Source organism: Gavia stellata, chromosome Z (genome assembly GCF_030936135.1).
Source record: "Gavia stellata isolate bGavSte3 chromosome Z, bGavSte3.hap2, whole genome shotgun sequence".
Taxonomy (NCBI): Eukaryota; Metazoa; Chordata; class Aves; order Gaviiformes; family Gaviidae; genus Gavia; species Gavia stellata.
The window spans coordinates 89,360,629-89,386,780 of record NC_082637.1 but is presented as its reverse complement, the minus strand read 5'-3'; the positions used below and the strand labels follow the sequence as shown (position 1 = coordinate 89,386,780).

At 47.9% G+C, this 26,152-nt stretch overlaps 1 protein-coding gene across 1 annotated transcript; it reads left to right on the top strand.

The window, feature by feature from the left end:
• The first annotated feature begins 1,417 nt into the window (after positions 1–1,417).
• On the top strand, positions 1,418–25,520 carry FRMPD1 (FERM and PDZ domain containing 1). The gene is made up of 15 exons (XM_059834433.1): positions 1,418–1,518; positions 2,328–2,485; positions 4,774–4,876; positions 5,277–5,322; positions 7,873–7,980; positions 12,117–12,212; positions 14,617–14,742; positions 15,898–16,017; positions 16,324–16,460; positions 17,713–17,839; positions 18,238–18,333; positions 19,579–19,761; positions 20,181–20,328; positions 21,037–21,855; positions 23,160–25,520. The coding sequence occupies exons 1-15, from the start codon at positions 1,418–1,420 to the stop codon at positions 25,508–25,510; spliced, it is 4,719 nt and encodes a 1,572-aa protein (XP_059690416.1). The 3' UTR covers positions 25,511–25,520.
• Positions 25,521–26,152: the final 632 nt, after the last annotated feature.

Sequence of the window (26,152 nt, the reverse complement as noted above, 5' to 3'; positions counted from 1 at the left end):
ATACAAATCCTGCAAGCTGACCAGAAGACACGAGAGGGGAGCTCAGGACATACAAATCCTGCAAGCTGACCAGAAGACACAGTGTGAAAGGTGGCTATAATAATTCTGTTTCCTTGCTGAAATACAATTGGAATACAAAGATTTTATATTCTTCGTGACTTCTTGTAGATGAAGACATATTTTCTGTTTCATTTTGTGTTTGGTTCACTTGCAGCCCACAGTTCTTTCCAGTGTTTGAATGAGTAACGAAAATGGTATGTGGCTACAGGCTTTCTGTATCTTGGAAGGCACAACGTTAAAGTGGCAAATTATCTGGTTTGATAGAGGAATCGCGGACTGGCAGGTTCAGTGTGGGGTCTGGAAGCTGGCCTAGCCTTTGCGTCTTCAAAAGAAGGAATGTTTTTAGGTGCAATTAAAGTCACAATGAATTAACCACATCTGAGCCAAACCCTTCTAATGCCGCAGTTCTTCAGTTCAGTAGGACTAAAAACATCCTATCAATAGCAGAGGGTACACACACAAGGAGCAGTTTGGGTGAGTTACCATTTTCATATTGTTGAACTAGAGCTTTTAAGTGGAAAATCCAGGATGAGCCACTCACTTTACTGATTTCTGGAACCAAATATGTTCACAGAGCTCCAGGACCAGTAGACATCAGTACACTGGATCAGTTTTATCAGAGACAAGTTTGAGCTTATGACCTTGGTTTAGAGACTCTTTCTGCTAGTGCAAACAGCAGTGTGCAGCAGCTTGCACTGGCCACTCAGTTTCTTGCTTCATTACTGCTCGCTGTAGAACTTCTGTGGCTGTATTAATCCAAGAGGAAATCTGTCACAGGGAGGGAATATACCAGCTCTCTGCCTCCCTAAGGTAGCCAGGAGTTGGCTGTAACCTCACTGGAGTGCCCTGAAGTGTTTGGCCCACTAAGGCTGAAGGCTGTGTACTTGTCCCTGAATTGATGATCAATGGAAGGAGTGTGTCTAGTTTGGATCAATGTACAGGTGGGTGTTACCAAACTTACCGTTCAGAGATCCCAGACTAAAATAGAGAAGGGCTTTCCTGTGACTAGGTATGGCAGCTTTCTCTTGTTGAGAAAACACATCACTGAATCCAGAAACCGTGAAAAAGGAGTACAGAGGTTACTGGGTCAATCTCTGCCATGAGAAGCTGATGCTCTATGACCATGAACATGGACTAAGCAAAAGCACCAGGTGGGGGAGACTGATGGGCAGGAAGAATCATAGTGTTACAGATGTTAACATCCTCTACTAAAGCACGTGGTCTTCCCAAGGTGCCAATGAATCTCTTTATTACAAGAGAGTTGTGAATTGGTGTTGGTAACTCTAAACAGTGTCTAGAAGATTTCCTCAATCTTTTATCATTCTGTTTTCCTGTGATTTTTGTCACTTTCAGGTAAATGGAAGATTTGGAGACTAACTTAATCCAGACTCGCAAAGCATGTAGAATAGAACAAATGGTAGCAAAATGGCTTCATCGCTCTCGGGATGGTGCATCCAGGTAAACATGTTTTTTGTGAAAGGAATTTTCTGTTTGTCACCTTTGATCAGAGACAGCACAAGCTTGTTCCTAGCAAACAAGGACAGTCACAGGTTGCAGATCTTACTCATTGTTTCAGTTGTTCTTGAGAAATATGCGTACAGTAGTCCCTAGAAAAAACAGTGTTTTTAAGCATCCCCCTTGGTTTCCAGGGACAGATGTTCCTGCTTTCACCCATTCTGGTTTTGTGAGCCACATCTGCAGAAATACAATACTTCTCAATGCAAAGTGTGGTTTTCTTGAAGATATAGTTGTACTTCTCTTTGTGTCTTGCCATTGGCCCATATATTTAGGGGAAGACAGAGTTGCATTTACAAGGGATCCTGGCCCATGGCTGCTTTACTTTCCTAAGGTCTGTGAATCACAATTAAACTGGACTGGATCCTGGCAGAAGCACAGAGCTGTAAATTCTCTCACTGCCTTGCTGAGTAAAAGTGTTGCTGTGATCTGTGGAGGTCAGGGCTTGCTGCGGGACACACCTGGAGTTCTCCCTCTATGTGACCACTGGGCTGGGGTGACTGAAAGAGTTGTGGTTACAACCAGCTAGTGCCACTGGTCTGATGTCTTCAGCTTTCTGTGGAGCCTGGGGGATCACTGCTGGCCTGCACAGTGCAGAGCCACTTGTGGGTACCCAGGGAGGTGCTGGCCTCCCTGTGTACTGGTGCAGCCGATTGAAAGGGGGGGGGGCATGCATGTGTGTGGATCTATGCCCCTTCAATAAAGTATCTTCTGACTGTATCTTAATTAATCACTGGCTTCTTGTGTCACAGGGGCAGAGTGTCTGTGACAGACAGCACCAGTGATGGCAGCGGCCAGCCTGCCAGCCGTGTCAAACTTACTGTCACAGTATACAAAGATTTGGTCCTCCATCACTACGGCTTTGAGATTTGTCCAAACCTTCCTCTTACGATTGCATCTGTCACTGCAGGTAAGGACTGTTTCCTTCTCCCTACAATCACAGGTGTGAGAAGCCTGAACTGTCCCAGATGGCCTTAGTGGTAAACTGCTGCCAGGTATTTATGAGTTTCTTGGGTACCTCTGGTTAGCATGGGATCCTTGAATACTGAGAGCAAAAGCCTGTGTTCCTATGGCATGCAGAGTGCTTGAACATCTACCTGATTCTGATGACATCGAAGAAATCTAAGCCAATGACAGCTTCACTGCTAATCCTTTGCCTTCACTTGGACGTAGCTGAACTTCAGGGATGCAGGAAGAATTTAATCTAATCTTAGAGTTCTTATTGTGCAGTGGCCCTGGTGTGAAAATGCTCTCTGGGCTTACAGCTGTGTAACGTGGAGAGGATCAGTGCTAGTTATAGGCAACCCAGGTGAAATTCTGCGTAAGTCAAGCAGATCAACTCTTCCGGTTATAAAAGCGAGAGATATAACTCTGCTTTTAAGGTGTTTTGAGGGTTTTGAATCAAAAACTCTGAATCTGTTTTTTATTTACCTTTTACACAAAAATGCCTGCTAGGCATGTCAGTGTGAGTGTGACAGCAAAAGAAAGACTATGCCCAAGGCAGGCAGGTAGGTGTTGTGGGGAGGGTGGCTGGAGGGCTGGCCTGGGTTCTGCCTCTGGCCATCCCTCTGGGCTGTGGCATCCCCCATCTGCCTGGAGGAACGGCCTTGTCCAGGTACTCGTGCTTGTGAGATGTTTAGCATAAAGGCACTACAGTATGATCTCTGTCCTTTTACAGTGCTTTTGAGTGAAATTTTCTCTTTATGGCTCCTCCCGTGTGAAACGTGGCTAAATAAGCTGAGAGTGTTGGGGTCTAAGAAGTAAGGAAAGAGGTTCTCTGTTACACTTTCCTTTTTTCCTAATCAGAAAGAATCAATGTTTTATTACAACTGAGGCACAAAGAAACTTGTCCTTTTAAGTCCTGTCCTTTGCTGTCGGAGGCCATGGCTAAAAGCCCTCGCTCTATACAATTACCTGAAAGGGGGTTGTGGCGAGGTGGGTGTTCTCTTCTCCCATGTAACTAGTGATAGAATGAGAGGAAATGGCCTCAGGTTGCACGAGAGGAGGTTTAGGCTGGGTATTAGGAAAAATTTCTTTACTGAGAGAGTGGTCAAACATTGGAACAGGCTGCCCAGAGAGGTGGTGGAGTCACCATCACTGGAGGTGTTCAAGGAATGTGTGGATGTGGCACTTCGTGACATGGTTTAATGGGCATGGTGGTGTTGGGTTGATGGTTGGACTTGATGATCTTAAAGGTCTTTTCCAACCTTAATGATTCTGTGATTCTGTATTTCCAAATGACTGTCTTTGTGTTTTGCCTTTCATGTATGCTACCTGACGCTGGGGTCTCCGTGAGGGACACGTGGTGGGTGCTAGGTGGGTTCGTGGGCGAACGTATCTGGCAGAGATACTGAATAGTGTGTCTCGGCCAGCAGCCTGGTCATGATGAAACTGGGGGCTGCATGCGCGCTCCTCCTTCTCAGACCAGAGGTCCACCTGCTCTTTAGCCCCTTGGATCCTGCGGCTGCTACTCTGCTGGAAAGCAAAGCTCAGAAACCATCTTCTTCCCTTGTTGTGGGTCCTCCCAGCAGACAGTGTGGTTAAGAAAACCTCCTCTGTGTTCTCCTGAGTTGCAGAGGGGAGTCTCCATGCTGGGAATCCAGCCCACATCTTCCAGAGTCTGCTGCAGCACCTTGGTCTGGATGGCAGCATGCCAGGAGTGCCAAGCCCTGGCCTGTGTGCTGTACGCTGGGATGTACCCAGCAGGGTCAGGCCAGGGTGTAGACCTTGCAGAGAGGGACCGCTGTGCTGTTGCAGCTGCCCAGGCCCCCAGAGGCCTCTGCGGGCCCAGGGCTCACAAGTGGGTGGAAGGCAAGGAAGTACTGCTACCACCCAGAACTGCGATTTCCGAAGAGTCTGTGAGCCCTCCTGCTGCACGCTGGGGCAGGCAGTGTCTGAGGGCTGTGTTGTGGGCTTTGATAAGGGACAAGACATGCACAAGAGTGATTTTCTGTGGTGCAGGGACAGGTTCTGGGACCAGAGGACAGTCCAGGCGAGGCAGCATGGACATGGGCAGTGGTACACCAGCTGGCATTAGGGCCCAATGTCCTTTGGCCCCTTTTAATTTTGTCATCCAGAGGCACTTGCTGAGGCAAGTGGGTGCTGGGTGGGAAAAGGAGCTTGCAGTGAGTGTCCCCGGTGGGAGGAGGTCTGCCATTGTAGCACTGTCCTGACTAACAGTGTGCCGGTCGTCCTCAGGGAGCACCTCCGAAGGGAAGCTGCAGCCAGGTGACCAGCTCCTCCTGATAAACTCTACTGCGGTGGATGACGTGTCTGTCGAACAAGCGGCTGACATCATCAGGTGTGGTCCTGCATGGTCCGCAGGGACGAGGTGGCAGAGGGCTGAGAGAGAGGTGGGGGGACAGGGTTTCACCAAGGGTTGCAAAGGTGCACAGCTGTGTGGGGCCGGCCCCCCTGCAGAGGAGGACCTCTCTGCGGGCCGGGGTGCTGCGCTCGGTGGAGGCCTGCCCCACAGGACGAGTCCGCCCTGCGGCTGAAGGGCACAGCAGCCCTGGAGAGATGGGTTCCCCCGCTTCCCTGTACCTTGGCGGGGCTTGGGGGTCCGCGCCCTGCCTGGCCGAGACCCTTCCCTCGAAGCGGGGCGGAGCGGCCAATGGCCTCGCTGGCGCCATCTGCCGCGACACTGGGGAGGAAGGTGCAGGCAACTGCTGATCCTGGCTGACTGCATGTCTCTGTTACAGGGAGGCCGGTGACGAGCTCCTCCTAACCGTCCTGCGCTGCACGTCGGTAAATGGCCTTTCTTCAGCACTTTCAGCGCTCCCAGCAGCACTGCCATGGCCGGCAGTGTGGCCTACAGGGAAGGTGGGGTGGCTGGGGAAGGGCCTGACCAAAGCCCTGAGGGAGCTGCGAGGGTCCTCTGCTTTCACGTGTGCCCTTTGAGGAGGTTTTGGAGAGAATCAGTGATAACTCCTCACAGCTCCCCTGGGTGCAGGGCCAGGGCAGCCTGCAGAGTCTGTCACACAGAGGCTCTGTTTGAGCCCATGCTTCCTGGGGCTGGAGGCTCCATCAGGAGTTGTGAGGGCCCAGTGGGCTCCACAGGGGCCAGGACGCCAGCAGGCAGGTGTCCTCAGGAAGCTGTGGCCAGCCCACCAAGAACAGCCTGGAGTGCTCCCCACATGCTGGGGCTGTCTGGGCTATGGGGACACCCACCGTGCCCTGGACACAAAAAGCAGTTGCCGAGGCTGCATGTCCAGCATCCTCCCTAGGTGCTCCTTGGAAGCTCTTGACGTATTCGTTTCTGAGTGCTGGAAAAATGTATCCCTTTTTCTTCAGGCTCTGTCTGGTTGAGGGCTGGGACCGGGGTGTGGATTATGCTTTGGGAATAGAAGCAAAGTTTTAGTACAAAACTTTGGTGCTGATTGCCCATTCCTGTAGCATAAAATTCCCCAGAAGGCATGTACTGCTGACATGATGTGTTTATCCACGTGAATTTCAATACATGTAAAAGCTGAGCTGCAAAGCAAGGACAAAATTGGGTTTGTGTGCTTTTTGGCTTCTTGTGATGTATGAAAGTGGCCTGAGGGGGATTTCCCCCCAGCCCCGCCCCAGAAAGCATTTTGGGAGTCTTTTTCAGTTGTTTGGAGGTTTTTTTATTTTGATTTATTCCTAGAAATAAGAATGATGATTCCTTCAGAAGAGTTGCTGGAGCTCTCAGAGCTTAAGGTCATGAGGTTTCTTGGCCATTCAGTAAAGGTACATTAAAGAGAAAAATCTCTGAAATATATTTTTCCTGCCCAAAGTTTCCCAGGTGTTGGCATTCAGTGGATGTGCACAAAGCCAAAGTAACCAGAAAAACTTCAAGCAAACCCACTGAACAGTGGCTTCCCTCTTTTGTTAATCTGATCTCCCTTGCCTAGAACATTGGCTGTCAGTTTTGTTAGTGCTTGATTTGGCTCTGAAGATCAAGGGAGAAATGAGAGTTAGTTATGCAAGACCTGAATGCCTGCCAAAAGGGGGAAAATTCAATGGCTTTTCAGAGAGAAAAGGATTTGGAAAACCCTTCACAGGATTTGGAACACCCTTCACAGGCCTTCATGCATTATTGAGAAGCAAATGGGGCACGAACCCATTTTTGTTTTTTCCTTTGCAGGTCACTTTAAGGACACCTCCAAATACAGCCAAGGCTGATCTTGGGTTTGGGGTTGGCTCTTGCCCACTCTGAAGGCAGCTGTGCTTAGAGCTGAGAGGTAACGCCTCCCATTGATGGATACCAGACCCTCTGCCGGGGCTGCTCTGGCCACACTAGAAGGGATGTGGGAGGCCTTGGCCCTCCTCAGGGCAGCTGCGGGGCGTGATGCTCCATACAGCCCTGCAGACTCTGGAAGGGCTTGCTGGCCAGGCACAGAGACTCCTGCCTGCCTCCCTTCCTCTGTCCTTGCTAAATGGCCTTGGGGCAAGATCCGGCTGTGGCAGGTTGGGAGGCACCTGTGCCTCTGGCAAAAGTGTAGGAATTGCTCTACCTCGAAGTTGTCTGGAGGATACTGAGGGACACTGCTCCTGTTCTTCTTAGGGAATACCATGCTTTACAAGAGCAGGACATTTGGGCGCAAGAACTCAGTGGTTCCTAGGCTCATGTGGTGTCTTGTGAGCTTGGTAGGCTCCTGTCACAGTGAAAGCATGGTTATATGACAACCATACAATGAAGTCAAGCTTCATTGTACTAATGAACCCAAGCTTCATTGTACTAATGAACCCTTGCTAAAAAGCAAGGTTTTTTAGCCTTGCGCAGTTTTCTTAAACATTTGCAATATGACAGCATCTTCTAGAAACCCCAGCTGAGCTGGAAAGTGCTGCATACACAGTTGTGTTCTTGTGATACACTGACAGGGTGTTTTGTCTGTCACTGTAAGGCGCTCTGCATGTGTTTATTTATGGTATTGTGTAGCCCCACTGCAAGCCAGCTGTTGGTAGATTAACTGTCATTCTGCAGGATCCTGGCTTCATTGCAGGAGTTGGGGAGGTGCCTAAACACAGTAACTGGTTAACATGCAGTGAAATTAGGAGTGTGTACAGCATGTGTTGCACATGTGTCCATTGGTTGGACAGCTGGGTTTGGGTTCAGAAGGCAGCAACTGCCCAGATAGGTCAAAAAGGCCTGTAGCAAGCCTGGAGGCTGAGAGACTCCTAACAGCACCTGTTCCTCTAATTGCAAGGCAGTGTGGTGTGAGCAGCTTCAGCATGGGCTGTGATTGTACACCTGCGTGTGCTGTGGGCCTCTGCCTCTCATACGTAACTGCAACAGACTGAGCTGCCAACTGAGTGCTGTTATTTTTTCAGGGCGGGCCTAAATCATCGTTTCTTACTGCAGAGAAGAGGGCAAGGCTAAAAACAAACCCCGTGAAAGTACGGTTCGCAGAGGAAGTGCTGGTGAATGGACACACACAGGTCAGTGTGGCATGGCTGCAGCCGGGCGCCGTGGGCACTGTGTGCTGGGAAGAAATGGGTCACTCCTGCGGACAGATGCTAGGCTGGGTTAACGTGGCCAGAACCTACAGAGTGGCTGCACCCTCACTGTGCTAGTCTGCCCTGGATATACATCCAGGCATCTGGTCCCAACTTGTTTCCTAGACTCACTGGTGGTTGGGGGGAAGCACTGGCATATCCAGAGGGTTTTATCTTTGATTTGCTTACTTAGACTAGTGGAAGATACCTGCATGTACTACTTTTTTCCTTTTACCATCAGGTAAACTTTAAACCGGCATTACATAGCTGTGGGATGTAGTAGTCATCTCTTGAGGTGCTAATCTCTCCATAGTAAACCTAGACTGAAGTTTGGGCATGACAAATCCTAACACTAAAGATGAGAGGTGAATCCTACTGTCCATGCCAGGTTTATTTGCTACCGAAGTAGTTGGGGTATTTCTTACTGGCCTTCAGCAGTGTTCAGGTGGCATTGTATTCAGAGAGTTTTTTTACTGGTGACTTTGCTTTGCTGTCAAATTTGACATATGTTCTCTAGCTGATAGGGTGACAACTTGTTGTGTTTCATACCCTTGCAAAGGGTTTCCACAGAGCAGTCACAGCTGCCTCCATAATAGGCCGTCTGCTAGCTGAGCCAATGTGTGCTTGTGTGAAACAAGGCCATGGCTCACTGGAGGAATGCTGCAAACTTATCATAGCGTTTCTAGCACTGATAACAAATGAGCTGGGTAGATATGGGTCTGCCTGTAGTAGAAAAGGGCAAGCAGTAAGAACACTTGTAGCTTCCCTAAGTGAGAACAGCTCTTAAATGTTTCCTTTTTCTTTCTGTGTAACTTACTAAGCTCAACGTGGTTGGGATGGACTGGGATCAGTTGGGAGTCTTTAACTCTGTTGAGTTTTCCTTTTTCCCTCTGGAATGAAAAATTTCAGTGGTCAAAATCCCCCACTCCTGTCCTTTACTCATTAGTGCTGTTCAGCTGTTCAGGTCTGACCAAATCTTGCTTCTTTGCACTTTGCAGTGATGGTGAACTAGCCACTACGCCTTTTGCTTCTTCTCTTCTAGGCTGTGTCTTGTTTACCATCTCTGGTGGTAGGGAGCTCTCCTGACCCAGCAGAGTCAGAGCCGTCCCTGTGGCAGGCATTTCCTCTTCTCTTCCTGCCCCAGGGCAGAGGTGCAGCCAGAGATGCCATGGATGTCACCAACCTATTAGACAGGCATAGTGTGAATGCTTTGGCACCTGTGCCTGACTCCAGGCATGTCGGAACTCCTTCTCTGGCCTGCTCTCCAGAGCAGGAGAGGGTCAGGTGTGACTACTGACAAGTTTGCCAGTAAGTCTCTCTAGACTCCGGGATCCTTTTCTTCCTGCCAAATTGTTGCCAGATGTGCTGGAGCTGCTGCACGGCTCGTCTCTGCTCTACCAAGGGCTGTGTTCACATCCCTCAGATCTTAATGACAGGTCTATCTGAGATCCTGCCTGAGCATTATAGCAGCTGGGCCACCGTTCCTGACATAGAAGCCAGGTACTGGGCCCCTCATGTGGTTGGGAGATGTGATACACAGGCCACAGAGCTCACAAGGCAGGGAATAGGGAAGAGGAGGATATCCTCTGGAAGCTGTCCCAGGCAGAGATGACTGAGAGGCCTTGGGCAAGGCTGGTCGTAGGATACAGCCGGACCTGAAAATGCCAGCAGTCTCTGCTTTTTCTTATAGCTGGAGGTTCACACTAGTATCTGCTTGGGAGCTTCCATGGAGCTGTTTCAGCCAGAGGTTGGGCACTGGTGTTGCAGCGCATGGAGGTCTCAGATCTGTGCCATTCACGTACTGATTGCAAGGTAGGTCTTGAGAGGTCCAAAAAAGGCACTTCCAGAGGGGATGCTGTACTCTGCACTCCCTACAAAGCCTCTATCAGTATTTTCCTGAGCTAAGTTAATCATACATTTGCAAGTACAGAGGAGGGACACAATCTATATATAGTTTGCCATTCATTTAATGAGAACATAAAGGTAAGAGAAATTCATTTGGGTGTTGGGGTCCCACTGGTGTTAGCTCCCCTTTTCACCAGTTGGATATGGACCCTGTTTTGAACAGTAAACTATCAGCACAAAGGAAGAATGAATGTTTGTTGCATATTTATGACTTCTTTCTGGAAAAGCACTATTCGCCATAGACAGCAGCTACTCTGCTTGAGTGTTTTAGAACTGCTCTCCTTTCAGCAGACTGATGTATTAAGACAGCCAAAATGGGTATTAAGGCCCTGAAAAACTGCAAAGCCTCCTGTTTCAGTAAATATACTACTCCTGTCATCTTAATGGAGCATTGCTAAGTGATCTTTGTGGCAGCTGGAAGGAACCCAGCGGCTGCGTTCTGCAGTTGAAAGCTGAAACTCCAGTTTGGGAACATGAATTGTTAATAATCCTCAATGCTATCCAGCCTCCATTTTCTCTTACGAACTTATTATGTATTTCCATAAAACTGAATTATATGCAAGAGACAGGTCTCTCAGGATCCTCAGGTCAGCATCAGTCAGCATATTATTACAAGCTGTGGGCCTAGCTGTAACATGGAGTAAATCAACCTTGCACCAGACAAAACAGGAGGGGTACAGCTGCTTAAGCCGTAGCAGAAGCTTTCAGAATTAATTCATAGTAGTCTATTACAGCCTGCACAAAAGGAGAGAAATCCCATCTGGGTGTTCTGGCTAGCTAATTGGATCTGACCAGGAGAGTGGTGATACTTTGTATATGAATTTCTGTATAGATTTCAAGTGCTGCTGTGTGCTGGCTCTGCAAGGCCTCGTTCACACGATAACCTGCGGCTGCAGGAGCTACCAGAGAAAATGTGCAGTTGGTGTAAACCAGCATTGCTTTTCTGAAATTGATGGAGGACTCAAAGCCTGTCAAAGATATGATGTGTTCATGCTACCTAGCATGAAGGAGTTAGAGCTTGGGCTCAGGAATAGTGTCAATGGTCACTCTTTTTTCTCAGTGATGACTGTAGGCAGCGTGAACCCCGCAAAAAAGGGAGGAGAGGAACAAGGAAAAAGATTCAGAAGTGTTTTATGTTTCTTCTGGTAGTACTTATAGGGTATATAGGCCCTCTATCAAGAGGGACCAAGGTTGTGAGATTTGTAAGGTGTTGCACAGCAAATAAAATATGGGAGAGGGCATCTTAGAAATGCCATTCTCAACCTTGAGACTGTCATGGCAAGTAGATAAACTCTTTAAGACTGGAGGAACTTGCTGGTCCAGGAACGTAAGAAAGATACGCTGAATGCGAAGTCCAAGGGTGGAGGAGTAAACCTTCTCAGCACTGAACAAGAACAATAAGGCTGAAAACAAGAAGAAAGGTGCAAATGAGCTCTACTAAAGGAGTAAGGTGGAAGGCTGAAAGGTGCGGCTCTAGACAGCCCCAGAAGGACAGAGGCCAAGTTCCCAGACCCTTCTCAGAGTACCCAATGGAGGTGCTTTTGCTATGGGAGTCATTCCCTTGTCTAATGCATTTGAGGCCTATCTCAAGAAATTCTGGTGACGTCATCTGTTTGGGAAAACCCAGAGTCACAAATCATAGGGGAATGCTTAATAGAAGTACCTCTGCATGTTTAGCTGAATGCTACAGCCTTCCTGTGTGCAAGATCTATTCATGGTAGCATGGAGGGTTTGAGAAGCTCTTGAGTTGAAGTCATAGCTGTTGCCAGTGGGAAAGTGTCAGTGTGGGGGTTAGTGCTGCCTGGTGCGTGGAAATGGGAAGATGTCTTTTTCAGCAGACATTGCTGCTTTTCTGGTAATGAGCAGGGAGGATGGCTCTCAGCTTTCAGTATCTGCCAGATCTTCCTGTGCCATGTGGGTACTGAACAGTGAGCATATCTGGGCCATGTGCAGCTATTGCACTGACTGGAGTTTTATGGTAAAGGCATTTGTTATGCTCTCTTTCCCTTGTTCCGTGACAGAAGCATAATCAGGGAATAAAGCTTGGTGCCACAGAAGATTGCAAAAGCAGAGAAAGATTTTCATTTATACCAGGATGTGCTGCGTCAGGCAGAGCAGCCTGGTGCCCAGAGGCTTAATGTCCAAAGGTTAGTGCTGTTGCTTTTCTTCTGCAGGGGAATTCTCTTCTTTGTATGCCCAACGTTCTCAAGGTATACTTGGAAAATGGACAGACGAAGGCTTTCCGGTTTGAGACGAGCACTACTGTGAAGGTAACGATGCTTGGTTGTCTGTCTTTGTTTCCACCACCTGAATTCAATCCAGTAGCAAAGGTGCATGCAGTGGAACTTGCAAGCTCTTGGTTGTATTGGCCAGCTAGTGGGACCTGGATTGCCGGCTGATGCTGAGCATGCTGGATTTTCCGTGCCCTTCCTGCAGAGGAGGCATTGCTTTGGTTCACCTCTGTTTTTTCTCAGCAACTGATTTTCTCAGAACTTGCAGGAACTTGATTATGAGACCACTACAACTTTGTGAAGTGTGACTGAAGTTGGGCAAGAGGACAGGTTGGTGAGGGACTAGCAAATCAGCAGCTGTCTGCCCAAAAGTCGCTTTCCTTGGAAACGACATGCCAGAATACAGAGGAGGTTGTTCAATATAGCAGTGACAATGTGCATCCCTGAGAGGGAGATGAAGTCTCCTGGGTTGGGACCTGGACAGTGGAGTCCAGGTTTGGATATCATGTGAACTCAGCAAGTGCAGTTGTGCCAGTTGTTACATAAAGTGCCTGTCCCTGTTCCAGACTCATTTCTGTGCTGGTGAAAATGTTTCTCTGTGGGGGCATGAAAACTGATTAAACCTTTGAGATGGAAAAGCAGTACCACCTCCCTAGGATCACTTATGCTTGGAGGCATTACAGACAAGTTACCACCATTCTCTTCAAAATGCAAGGTGCTGCTCTAGCTAGTCTAGCACTTCCCATAACTGCCACGTTTAGACATAGGCTTACAAACTTTAAGTTTTTCTAGCCTGATTTTTAGAGTTGCTCAGTGTTTACATTGCAGTTAATAAGATTTGCCTGTGCATGGTGATTGGAGGCCATAACTTCTTTAAAGGATATATGATGTCCTGCAGCAGTGCAGTTACTGTGGAAAAGACACATGATGGGCAGACATTCTGGAGTTATTAGGCTGAAAGAATATTAAGGGGAAAAGGAAGAACATTTTATTTATAATGCAGTGAAAACTTCCCTCAAAAAGAAGGAGTTTATTGTCTAGTTCATCCAAACTTCTCAGAACTGTTGTGATCTCTCATGCAAGTAAGTCTCTGCAAGTCTTGTGACTTGCAAGGCAGAGAAAAAGAAACTAATGCAATAAAGCAAGGAGGTAGTAAGGAAAGGGGAGATGAGTTGTAAAGAGAGATTTGAATGCCCACCTGCAAGGGATTAATTTCTGAAAGATGGATTAGCTCTTCATGTTTGACTTGAGTTGTTCACCTCTGACGTGAACAAATTTTTCCCTGCTGGTGTTGAGCGCAACCCTCACCGGTGTCCTTACAGAAACACTCAAATGGGTAAAATGCTTCCTAAGATAGGTGTTCTCAAAAGTTCCTCTGCTGTTTGAGGGATCCTTGCTTAAAACTGAGATCAGTCAAACATTTATGCTTACCTCAAGAGGCTTGAGTGAGTCAAAAGAATTCTCTTTCAATTTGTACTCAGTCAAGCCTTATGTAAAGTTTTCTGTTTGCCAAAAATAAACAGTTATTTCTATGACACTTAGCATTCCAACAGAATTCTCCATGCAACTGAAAGACCAGTTTCAGACAAATTTGGTAAGATTTTTACAATTATGCTCTCAAATTCTTGTTTATTGGTGGGGAGAAGTGTCTTTCACCAGTTTTTTGTAGTTTCTTCAAAAAGTGTCATAGAGTTCTAGAAAGCTAGAATGGTTAATAGCAAACAGTTGGATCAAGGGTGCCAGAAAGTTCTCAACAGCACCAGACTGAAACTGTAAGGCCAAAACTTTCAGCATGAAGCAGCCCAGGACATGCAACTCTAGGAAATGGATTTGATGCCTATTACACTTTGAAGTTTGCATCTTACTGCAGTCTTACCACAGCAAGCTGCTGTTTCCCTACCTTGTCCTCCTGATCTACTGAAATGTGTTGTCCTCCCTTTATCTGTGCTTCCCCTGCAGTTGACTTGACTCCCTTCCTTACCAGCTGGCTGATATCAGTGGACATGGGTGGCTCTGACCACTGTCCTGCCAAGTGCCTGTTTGGCATATTCTTTTGTTGCGCAAACATCTGGCTGGGATAGCACAACAGCTAACTGCCAAGCTTGTGCTTGCTGTCCCAAAGAGGTTGCCATGTCCCATACCTCCACTTCTGATGAACTTGCAGGCTTTCTCTAACCTTGAGACCTCTGTGGTTTGTCTAGGTTAATGTGTTCAGAAGCTGTCGGTGTTTCCTGTGAAACAGCACTAAAAATTTTGCTCTGTGTTGCAGCACCAAGCTTGTTCTTGGCTGCAGAGATTTTTGTGTCTGCCCACTGCCCTTTCAGTGCTGTCCCATACAGCTGCCAGCAGAGGCTAGAATCATCCACATTCATGCGGTGTGCTAGCAGTGCTCAGCAGCTGTGTCTAAATTCTGTTTGACCATCTATGTGCCTTCCCTTCCCAGGACATTGTTCTCACCCTGAAGGAGAAGCTCTCCATCCGGAACATCGCACACTTTGCCCTTGTTCTGGAGGAGCAGTACAATGTGGCAAAGATCCACCTGCTGCATGAGGAGGAGCTCATCGAGCAGGTGGGGAGAACCCCTTGCATGCCCCTGCAGCCATGCTGAGCGGAGGGCACCAGCACCAATGAATTGTGGCCAGTGAGGTGCAGAGAGAGCTCAGCTCTGCAGGTGTCACAAGGGGGAGTGAGCTTGGCCCCATCTCCAGAGGTGCTGTTCTCTTCTCTCTGCCTGTTGGATGTGTCTGTTGCATTAACCAGAGCCCCTGGAGAAATGTCACTTTCAGAAGCGTCTCCCTCCATTTAGAGAGCCCACATAGCAATACCATGGGTTGGCATTGCTTGGACTGTGTAGAGCAATCCAGGATAAGCGTGCTTTGTGCCACCTGTCAGATAGGCCCATCTACAGAGGACTATTTGAGACAGTCTTAAAATAGCTGCGTACCCAGCTATTTACAGTTCCCTAGGTAGTCAGAGGGTTAACCCAGCCAAGTGCTACTTTGATTAAATTCTAAATCAAAAATTTGTGTCCTGCAAACATGAGGTTAGTCTGTTAGTAATTCTGTTGCTCTGCTACTAATTCTGCGCTAATCTAATTTGTGAGAATGTGCCTACTTGGGAGACTCATCTCCATGCTGTTGACTTTGTTGGTTGGTGATCAACTGTGATGCAGAGAGGTTCAGTAGCTAACACTGTCCAACCACTGAGCACATGTTCCTGAGAATTTCTGCTGTTTCGGTTGGTGAGCATGTATGACATTTGCCCAGAATAAAATACATTAATGTATAACCCAGGGATCTTAATATTGTATTGACATTATGATGATGATCCAAGTGTCTGTTTAGGGCTGCTGAATCTTATGACTGAACTTAAAAGCAGAGAAGTGTGCCCCTTCCTGTCATTATCATATGGCCTTGAAGCCTCTGTCCTGGTTATACTGCAAGTATATGAGATCAATGGATATTTAATGAAGTTTTGCTGTCAAAGGACTTCCAAGCTACCACAGGGAGAAGTAAAAAACAGAAAAAGAATCGAAGATAAAAATTACAGACACTAGCAATGTCTCCTTGTATTTGCTAAGGACAATGGGTAATCTGCAGCCATCCCACTTGCCAGTAGCTTTAAATTATTTCTGTGAGTTCATACAAGCCAGAGGTTTACTGTGCATTTATGAAGGGAGGGACTATAGCAGTACTTGTGGCATGATGCTGTTTGTCTGTTGCAGGTGGTCAAAAAAAGAGAATCTCACGACTACCGGTGCCTCTTCAGAGTTTGCTTTGTCCCAAAGGATCCCTTAGACCTCCTCCAGGAAGACCCAATTGCCTTTGAATATCTCTACCTGCAGGTGAAATCAAGGCATTCCATGCTTCAGGATCTCTTCTCACCCAATTCTCATTTCTGCTTTAAACCAAAGCATACTTCAGGCTAGTTCAGTTATATGAATGTGAAATGCAGAGCACTTAAGAACAGAGCATGTGGATTCAGCGTGCCTTAAATTTTTGAATCAAGTTACATGCTTGGCTTTTTAACAGAATGAGATTGAAATGAGCTGGGTAGCTCCCTTTGTTTGACACACAGTAGTAATTTCAGAGGTCTTATCCTGACTTCTTGAGCTCCCATCATCATGCTAACTCAGCTCTGTTTGTTCCAGAGCTGCAGCGATGTGCTTCAGGAAAGATTTGCTGTGGAAATGAAATGCAGTGTGGCATTACGTCTGGCTGCTCTGCACATACAGGAGAGGATCTATGCTTGTGCTCAGCCACAGAAAGTATCCTTGAAATACATTGAGTAAGTTCCTAAATTTCTGTATTGTGTTGTGACTCAGCCTGGCAAAAGAAGGAGCCAACTAAAAGTGGCATCAGCTCTGTATTTGCCCAGTGTTTAGCTCTAGATAGAAGACTGTCTCTGACCCAAAGACACTGCAGTCTTAGTTGTGCCAGTCATTTTAGGGCAAGGTGGCTTCACAAGCCTCCCTGTCTTTGACCTGCTGAGCTGCTTGAATAATATGGACAGTATAACATCTGGGCATGTCCCTAAGCAGAGGGAAGTTCTGATCTATAGCTAGAGCAGGGACAAGAAATTGCAAATCTCTCACATAGTTGTGGTTACCCAGGCTGCTCCTGCCAGTATACTAAGATTTGCATGCTGTAGTTGAGAGAGAAGATAATAATCAGCTTTGCACAGCCAGTACTTTACATCTCTTCATCCACCAGAACTATAACAAAAATATCTAATTTCAGTATAAGTGATAGGTCATGGAATCTGGAATGGGATCTGGAAAAAAAATACCACAAAATGCTTTCACAAGCAGCAGGTGTGCTGTGCTGGATGTCAATGCTGTTAGACCCCACTTGCCCTGAAGAACAATCGTGCTTTAAGAACTTGTGATGGGCCAGTCATTAAATAACAGACATTCGTGTGGTAACTGCAGCATTGAGCCTCCACCAGCCTATGCAAGCACCACTGATTCCTTGCATGCAGCCAGACATACCCAACCATGTGCAGTTACCGGAGAGTGAGAAGTGACTACAGAAAACTGCAGCGTTCTTAGTTCCTGGATATTTAATCCTTGGGCTGAATAAACTCTTCATGGAACAGATGGCCCACATTTTTGGGTCTAGGGAACTGGAGATGTTAAAATGTAATAAACTTGTAACCAAAGTAAGTAAAGTGAAGGTAAAGATAGAATCTTCATCCTCTGGGTGGCAAGGACAGATTTGGGACCATTATGCTGACTAAGCTTGTAGATTGTCTCCTGTATAACCATGTAAAAACAGGCATTCTGCATGAAAGCACGTGTTCCTCCAACCCCATCTCCTGACCCAGTAGCAGATGCACATGGAAGTGAATTTTAGTGAGGCAGTCATGTTGCATGAGCCATCCAGACATGTTACAGCACCCTGAGGGTCAGTGCATCCTGGACTGGCATGGTGCCTTTGCCCTTCTCTGCCTCTGGCCAGCTGCCCTTCTGCACATTCCTGTGTTGCTGGAGAACAGCACAACTGGGACCCCCTTTGCTCCCTTCCCATCTTTCTGGCAGGAGGGACTGGGGAATTGAAAACTTCGTCTCACCAACTTTGCTTCGAAACATGAGAGGGAAGGATATCAAGAAAGCCATCAGCTACCACATGAAGCGGAACCAGGTGCTACTGGACCCTCGGCAGAAGGTAGTGTGCATCCCCTAGGTTCAAGGTGCTTCCCAGGATGGTGGCAGCATCTCTTAGGGCCAAAGAGGCAATGTCTTTCCTCCATGGGTCTCCTTTCTATGGGACCACTTGGGGCTTTTCTGCTGTCTTTTCCTCCTGTAACATCCTCTGCTGCGCACACACCCTCATTTCCCTGCATAGGGTGTTCTGTTGCAGTTTGCTTGTGGGGTTGCCAGATGGCAGATGTGGTAGTGTGGGATGGTCCTCTACAGATGTATTGCCTATCCAGACCAAGCTAGATGTGTTGGTCAAATACTAAGTCCTGTATGAAAAGAACATCTTGTAGCCTACAGGCTAACTCTCAAACCTTATTCGCCTGTCATGTTTCTAAACAGTATTTCTTGTCTTGCAAAACGAAGCATATGCTTGCAGCAGTCCAAGTGCGCCTGAGCTACCTGCAGATACTGGGAGACCTGAAGATGTACAATGGGAAGATCTTTAACGCCACCCTGATGGTATGAGTCCAGTTTGTTTATGTAATTGGGTTTTGGCATACAGTTTTATTGCCTTGCTTTGTGCATCTCTTATGGCAGTGTACTTGGACAATAACTGCAAAGATAGGGCACAAGAAGCAGTTTTAAGCCTTTTTCTTCACCAGTGGGTAAGATCACGTCTTAACCAATGCAAACCCTATCTAAAGCAGAAATGTTTAAATATTTTTCTCAATTGATTGTTTATATGAGACTAGCAACCTCTTAATGAGTCTCCTTCCTCGTCTTTGCTTTGATGCTCATAGAAAATGTAACATGAGTTCTGGTGAAGCTGTTTCAGCCAGCTCCAGTCATACCAGTTTTCCCTATCCTGGGACATCATGATAAATATTGGTAAGGGACTCTGCTAGGGTAACTCAGCATAGTTCCATTGAAGTGAATAACATACCAGCCTACACAATAATTATGCATATTTTTTCTAATTGAAAGTTGTGAGTCTTACTCTTCAGACAAGCTCTGTCTGGATTTTTTATGTCATTAAGTACTTAAGAGATCTGGGGGGGGATTTCAAAAACTCTTGAAAAGATACTGACCATGCTTAAACCTTCCTGTAAAAAAAGAAGACTGCTCTTTTCACAAGAGGTTTCTTGGGGTTTTTTTTGCCTTTCTCCACTTGGATATGTACTGAACTGTGGACCACAAGTGGTTTTGTACAGAGAGCTGAGCAGTGTAGGTAGCTCTGTACCAGAGGAGGACCTTACTGATGGGTTGCAGTAATGCCTAGGTTTACACTTGTGTGCAAATGGAAATATTTCTGCCAAATTATATGGGCGTTAATTTATTATTTTAAGTCTCTGATCCTAACAGAAAGTGTTGACATTTCTTCCAAAACCAAAAATGTCTTCCTGAAGTTTCTAGCCAGCTCCAGTAGGTCTCGCTAGGTCCATCTGGTGGAGCCTGCCAGGTGACACTTCTGATAGCAACCTGCTGCTGACCACCTCTTTGGATCTGCTAGATGGCTGGTGCATCTCTGGGGCCACCTGCCTTGGGGGCACAGGGAATCTGGTGGTTCCCAAGCCAGAGAAGAGGATGGCCGGGAGCAGGTGACCTGACAGCCTGTAAGTAACAAGGGTATCCTTTTGCAGCTGGTTACAGCCCAGTTGTAGAGTCCAGTGTTAAAAGATCAGGTGGCTGAGGAGTCCCTGCCCAGCACAGGTGAATGGGTTCCTGCTCAGATTTTGGCTACAGATTTAACCTCTCCCCTTACAGCTACAGGACAGAGAATCATACGTTGCCTTGCTGGTGGGTGCCAAGTACGGGGTGAGCCAGATTATCAATAATAAACTCAACATCATAACAAGTCTGGCAGAGTTTGCAAACATCAGCAGGGTGGAGCTTACAGAGGAGTCTGAAAAAGTGAGCATGGTGAAAATCTACCTGCAGGATCTGAAGGTAAGCAGTGCTTGCATGATGGCCAGTATGTGGCTGTGTCAGGGCCAGAGAACAAGGGGGGAGTCATGCACATCATCTGTTCTTTTCAAAATCTGACATTTAGCTGATGGTGTCATCAGTACAAAAGGCTTAGAACAGACGCAGAAGGGAAAGCTCATAGGAAGAATACAAAATGACTGAAGAAAAGTGATTCTTCCTGCTGTCCTCAATCAGTGAGACATATCAAAGAAACAAAATGCGACAAAAAATTTCTCCTCTTTCTCAGTGCCTCAAGCAAAAACAGTGCTCTGCAATGATGGCAGTATGGGAAAGAGGGAATGTCTTTTCAGTATGCAGCATGTTCCTGCAGATTCTGGTACAAGTAGTATTTGTCTATTGTAACATCTGTTTACTGTTTTCTTCCCCTCACCCCAAAAAAGCTGCTGACTCTGCTGCTGGAATCAAACAGTGCAAAAGATCTTGTCTGCCTCATCATTGGCTATTACAGACTGTTCGTGGATGCAAATGTCTCTTTATTTACCTGGGGAGAGAAAAAACAGCAACTGCACCGTGTCTCAGCTGAAGAAGGTTTAAAAAAAAAAACCAGCCATTTTTTTTGCCAAAGGATGGGGAGAAAGTGGGTGGATCCTCCAGCGTTAGAGGTGTTATTCCCTCCTGGGAATAGCATCATGCTAGAACCATATCCCAGGGGTCTGCAGTGGCATCTGCAAATTATTAAGACTGTCAGCCTTGGTGCAGGCAGTGACAGATTTCCATCAACCTCAGACATGTTGGGCAGGGGAAAAGCAGCAGGGATTGTCAGCTTTTCCCAATAAGTGAAGGCTGAGTGCCTGTCATCAAAATGGCAAACCTGTCACTGAGCACTTGTGCTCTTTTACCAACCTCCTGAACAGCTTCCCCTCTGCTGGCATACCCTGGCCGGGAGAGAGAGGATCTGTTTGCCATGCTGTCCTGTCCCTCGTCAGGATAACTCCAGCATCACAGGGGTTGCAGGCTGAGGCTTTAGGCAATGAGTTAGCTGGCTGCTGTTCTGCAGCTCCTTCTGGTACTCCTCTGCAGTAAAACCAGGCAAAGCAAGGGGGAGGGACCAAGCCTGCACTGACAGGTTATGGCCCTGCAGGTCAGATTGCATCTTCATCTTGTTTGCTGATGAGCAAGTGAGGGCAGAGCTCTCTGGGCTTTGAGTCCCTGCTGTGCAGACAAGTTCATAACCCTTGTCTGGCTGTTCCTCCTTGCCACTACAAAGGAAGGCTGATAGATGTGTTTAAATCCCAGGGTATGAATCTCGAACGTGCAGTGACTCTGAAGACTCCTGGGAGCTGGATTCCTCCTCAGAGCATTGCTTGGACACTTCTATAGCATACAGCAGGGCCCATCCTGTGTGCAACGAGGAGGAGCTGGGAGAGCTCCACAGCCTGGAGATGGACAGCACAAAGCCCCAAGCTGGAGGGAGTGACCAATGCAATGGGGGTGACAATGCAACAGACAGCACATCTGAGGCTTCAGATTCAGCCAACACCGAGAGCCGAGGGTTTAAGACAAGTGGCTCCAGTGACTCTATGGATGCACTGGAGGAAGATGAGTTGGAAACTTGCTCTTCGTCCAGGTCGGCTTTCTTCCACTTCTACACACCAACAGTGCAGGAGATGAGCAGCTCAGACAAGAGCTTCTTCCCCATTCGTGCTGCAGAAGGCTCCAGCAGGGCAGAAACCAGAGATTACTTCTGTTTCTTGCAGGTACCACACACAGAGGAGCCTGGGTGTGAAGACAGCCCCTCTGAGCAGAGAGGGGGGGACATGGGTGCATCTGTGCTGGAGACCAGGCTGCCTGAGAGAAACACCGTGGGCTATTACAGCCTGTGCTACAGCATATCCCCTGCAGGCAGCATGGAGAGGAGCAACATCAGTTGCAGCCCTCAAAAAAGTCCTTGGAAAAATGGGTCTGCCCAGGAAGAAGCACCACCATGTGGAGCAGAGCAGATGGCAGAGGCAAGCGACCTCATTTTGGAGCCACCCCCAGGTTTTGGTGAAACCAGCTCTGAGGAGGAGTTCTATGATGCTGCAGACAGGCTCAGCCCTCCAGATGCCCTGGCAGGTAAGCCCTCAGTCATTCATTGCAGGTCACCTTCCTTCCACCCCCTGGGCTAGGGTGTTGCCTGTTCCCACTCCTGGAGGGATCATTTTTCAGCTCTTCATAGTTTTCCCAGGATTTTTGAAAGGATGTTTGAACACCCAGTCTTCATAAGCCACTCTTTGGCAGAAATACAGTGGATGTGCACACAGGGGTCAGAGCTGCAACTTTGCAGGGAGATTTATCATCACATCCAAGCATTGGATCCCAGAAAAAGTCAGGTGTCAAATGAGTTTGGCATTTTTGGCATTCTGGAAAGTCCCCAGGTTTCTGCAGGAATTCCAGAATACTGATGTATGGCTATGCCTGATCCTAAAGTGAACATGCTGCATGAGTAAGTTCTGTGCATCCTTCTATGTAGGCTGAATCTTCAGTGATGAAAAGACTGATGAATCACAGAAACAGAACACAGGAAAGATGTGTGTCCTTACACTGACAGGGAGCTTTATGACAAATACTCCCACTGTCAGGCAGTACTTCCACTCTGCTATTTTTCTTCAAGCTGAGGAGAGCTAAAAGCTGTAAACATGATTGTTCCGTGTACCCCCCAAGATGAAAAATATTTTTGGGGTCAGGGGCATGTTATGTAACTGGGTCAAGGAGTCCTGTGGGTGAGCAGCTCCCTGGTAGTTGTATTTTCTCAGAAAGGAGAGGATTCTTGTTTCTGAAATAATCAGCTCTTTCAACATTAACTGAACTTCCAAAGAATTTGTTTTGTGTAGTTAGAACAATTTCGGCTTTTGTGTTCATGCATGGTAACAATATCATGTTCAGACACAAAATTGAAATCTCTGGAAATTCTTATCATCTAAGTATCCAGGCTGTGAGTTTCTGATAATGTTTCTATTCAATGTTAATAAATCTACAGCTGCAGGCAGTGCTCTCTGTAGCTGCTGCTAATATCACCAAATTTAACTTGAGATTATAGCTGTACCTAATTTGAGATTATAGCTGTACCTGCAGTCAGATCAAGTGACTCCAGTAAACAAGGGGAGAGACTATCCCTTCATCACTAATCCTGGACTTCAGTCTTTGTAGCCACAGGCCCAGACTCTTTATTTTTCTTGACATAGCTGATTCTAAGTAGGTGCTTGATCATAATATAAGAGAGTTTCCTTTGGCACTGCGGAACCAGGCTTTGCTGACAACATTTATGTCTGCAATTGCAGGACCTGTGTTAAGAGCTTTTTGGCCCACTGCACAGATGCATGGATATTCTGCTGCCTGGGGCTATTTACTGACTTGCACATTTTTTTTCTTGCCAGCAGGCTACAATATGATGTCCTGGGAGGGTACAGACAGCTCCTCCTGCATCCTAAAGAAACCAAGGTGTTACAGCTTGGGGGAAAACCTGATGACAAGGCAGACAGCAAGGGAGAAACACAGAAAAGGGAAGGAGCTGACATATGCCAAGAGCCTGAGGAAGAGGAGATCTTTCCTGAAAACCGATTACACCTCACAGGTCACTTTCCCCTTGGCTTTGCCAGGCTCTCTGCAGAGCTGCTGCTCTTCGCCAGCCCCACCACCACTCCTTGCTCAGTCCCCTGCTCCACCTTCCTCAGAGAACATCAAGGATGCAGAGCTGGGACTTCCTGCTGCCACCCAGGCCCAGAGAGACACTGCTGGCACAAACCCATCCTCTGACCTGATGGAAATGGAGCCTGACACCATGGAAACAAAATCAGTGACTAACTCAGTGGTTTCTTCCATTTCAGCTGTTTGCCTGCAGGGTGAGGCAAATGCCCAGCACAGGGAGGAGAGTGTAGGCGTTGCCATACATGTTGACGGTGGCCTCCAACCTGCACATGCTGTACATCCACCTTTCCTGTCCCTGGAGGAAGCTGTGCCCCTTCCTGGGGGACAAAGCAGAGCTGCCCAGGAAAGTTCCTCCATGAAGACAAATACTGGGTGGCCAAGTGAGGAGAGCTGTGTGGCCACCAGAGGCTGGCTGACCCAAGTGGCACTGGAGGAGGTAGGTGAGGCAATGGCAGCCCAGCACAAGGCTGGCAATGTACCCCCATTTCCTGGCCCAGAGGTGACCTGTCCTGCTAATGAACATACACTGCTGCCAGCAGCTCATGACCCCAGCGTGGCCTCTCCCTATGAGGTGGCCCAGGACCAGGAACTGCTCCCCATGGCTGGGGGGCAGGCAGCGTGTGAGGAGCCTGTCTTGGCTCCCTGTGAAGAAAGAAAAGCTAATTGTGATAGCTGTGCTGAAAACAGCAGTGCCAGTGCCTTGCCACAGGCAAAAAGCAGACAAGTGATAAACAAGGAGGCCTTACGCAAAGTGCACAATAAAAATCATGTGGGTTTTCCAGATGCATTGCAGCTCTTAACAGATTGCAGCAGCACGTCAGGAATTATAACTCGCCTCTCCTGGCTCTCATTTGCGGTGAGGACAGACTTCACATCACCCAGTCCGTCTCAAGAAAGGGTAGATACCCTACCAGAGCATTTGGACTCTCAGAAGACCAGTGGGTGCCTGGGGCCTGGTGCTGTCAGAAAGGAGATGCAAACATCCCCAGCTGGACCACCCTTTGAGAAAGAGTTGGTAAGCAGCCAGGGGCTGGATGAAGGAGCATCCAGAAAAGATGCAGGAAATGTGGCTCACAAACAGCCGCAACCTGTTCAGACTCCTCTTCTCAGAGAACAGGCTACTGAGGTGGGAAAAGATTCTCCTCTGACTCCATCTGTAGGGCTTTCTATCTCTTCAGACCGAATTCCCTTGGGCTCGTTGGGAAAAAGAGCAGGAGACCATGGGGTTTCAAAACACTCCTTCCTTTGCTTTAACCACAAGAAGGATGAGCAGACCCTTTCTGACCCCATCGTGACCAGGTCCTTGGATCTTTCCACAATGAAGACATCATCTCCACTACAGCTTGGGATGGACAAGTGCAGCTGTCAGCTGTCCTATATCAGCTGCTTCCACAAGCCTGATGCCAGGGGGGAACACGAAACCACCATCCCCACGTGCAGCACGTTTCTGGGGCCCCTCACCACCCCGCCATCCAGCAGCTGCAGTCTTCCTGGGGCCCCTGTGGACGGTTACCCAGTCCTCATGGCTAGGGATGTGGCATGGTGCAATCCTTATGTCCAAGCCCTCAGCCAGCTGAAGGACCAGGCACAGATGAGCCCTGCAGATTTCTCCTGCTTCCTAGCCTACACCACAGAGCTTCAGGAGGTTGTGGGGAAGCTCTCTGGCAATCAAGCAACCCACCTGCAAGATCAATGTGCAGAGCAGGGCGCTGAGAGCAAGGGCACCCTTTGCTTAGCCTCCCAGGACCTGCTGTCCAGTTGCCAAAAGCTCCTGAAAACAGAGCAGCCCCTGAAAGAGCTGCAGGGTGTGCTGAGGGTGACATTCGACCACCTGGTTCAGCTGGCAGTGGCCTGTTTCCAGGTGACACACTGCCAGCTGTGCAGGCAGAGGCAGGAGGAGCTTGGGGCTGCGCTCGTGGACGTGGTGGGCACCTACCACCAGCTTGTGCAGGCTGTTCACCAGCAGCTTCGCAGGCAGGGCTGCCCGGATCTGGGTGCCAAGCTCGTCGCCCGCCAACACACAGCTCTTACAGCTGCCATGTTTTGTCTCCTGCAGCAGGTCAGGGTACCCCCATTGTTGTGATGGGGCTGTTTGGTGGCACATGGGTGCACTGGGTGGGGAAGAGCCCTGCCATGTTCCTTCTGTCCACTACCAGGCTCTCCCCCACATAATGTTTAGCCCCACAGCTTGAGAATGGTCATGGAAGAATGTGTCAGTGACACCAAGAGCACCTGTCCAAGGAGGTAGTCATGAGACAAGGCATACCACCCTCCAGCCTAGCTTTGTGTAATTCTGCATACAAAATCCATATGGAATATGCAAAATCAGAGTAGTATCTTGCCTAAAGCATCTCCTTCACCTCCAAAAGGCCTTGCAGGTGGCCAGTCTCAAGGTGTTGTCTTAGCTGCCTTCTGTCACCTGGGAAGAAAGACAGGAGCTTTTTGGCCTGCCTTTCCTTCCACTCGTTACTCTCCAGGCAGACTCTGAAATAAAGTGACGTCAAATCCCACCTTGGCCCAACGTGAAGGAACCCAGGCTGCTTTGTCCCCCTTCCGTGGCTGAGGATGTGTCTGGACTTGTAATGGAAACCTCTTTGGAAACAAAGCTATGCTGTATTTAACTGGTTTTCCTTGCAAAGGCTGAAGAGAGGGTGGTCCCAGGCAAGAGAGGCAACACCTTATCCTGCTCTTCTGATACAGTTTCTGTGTGTCAGCCAGCTCTTCT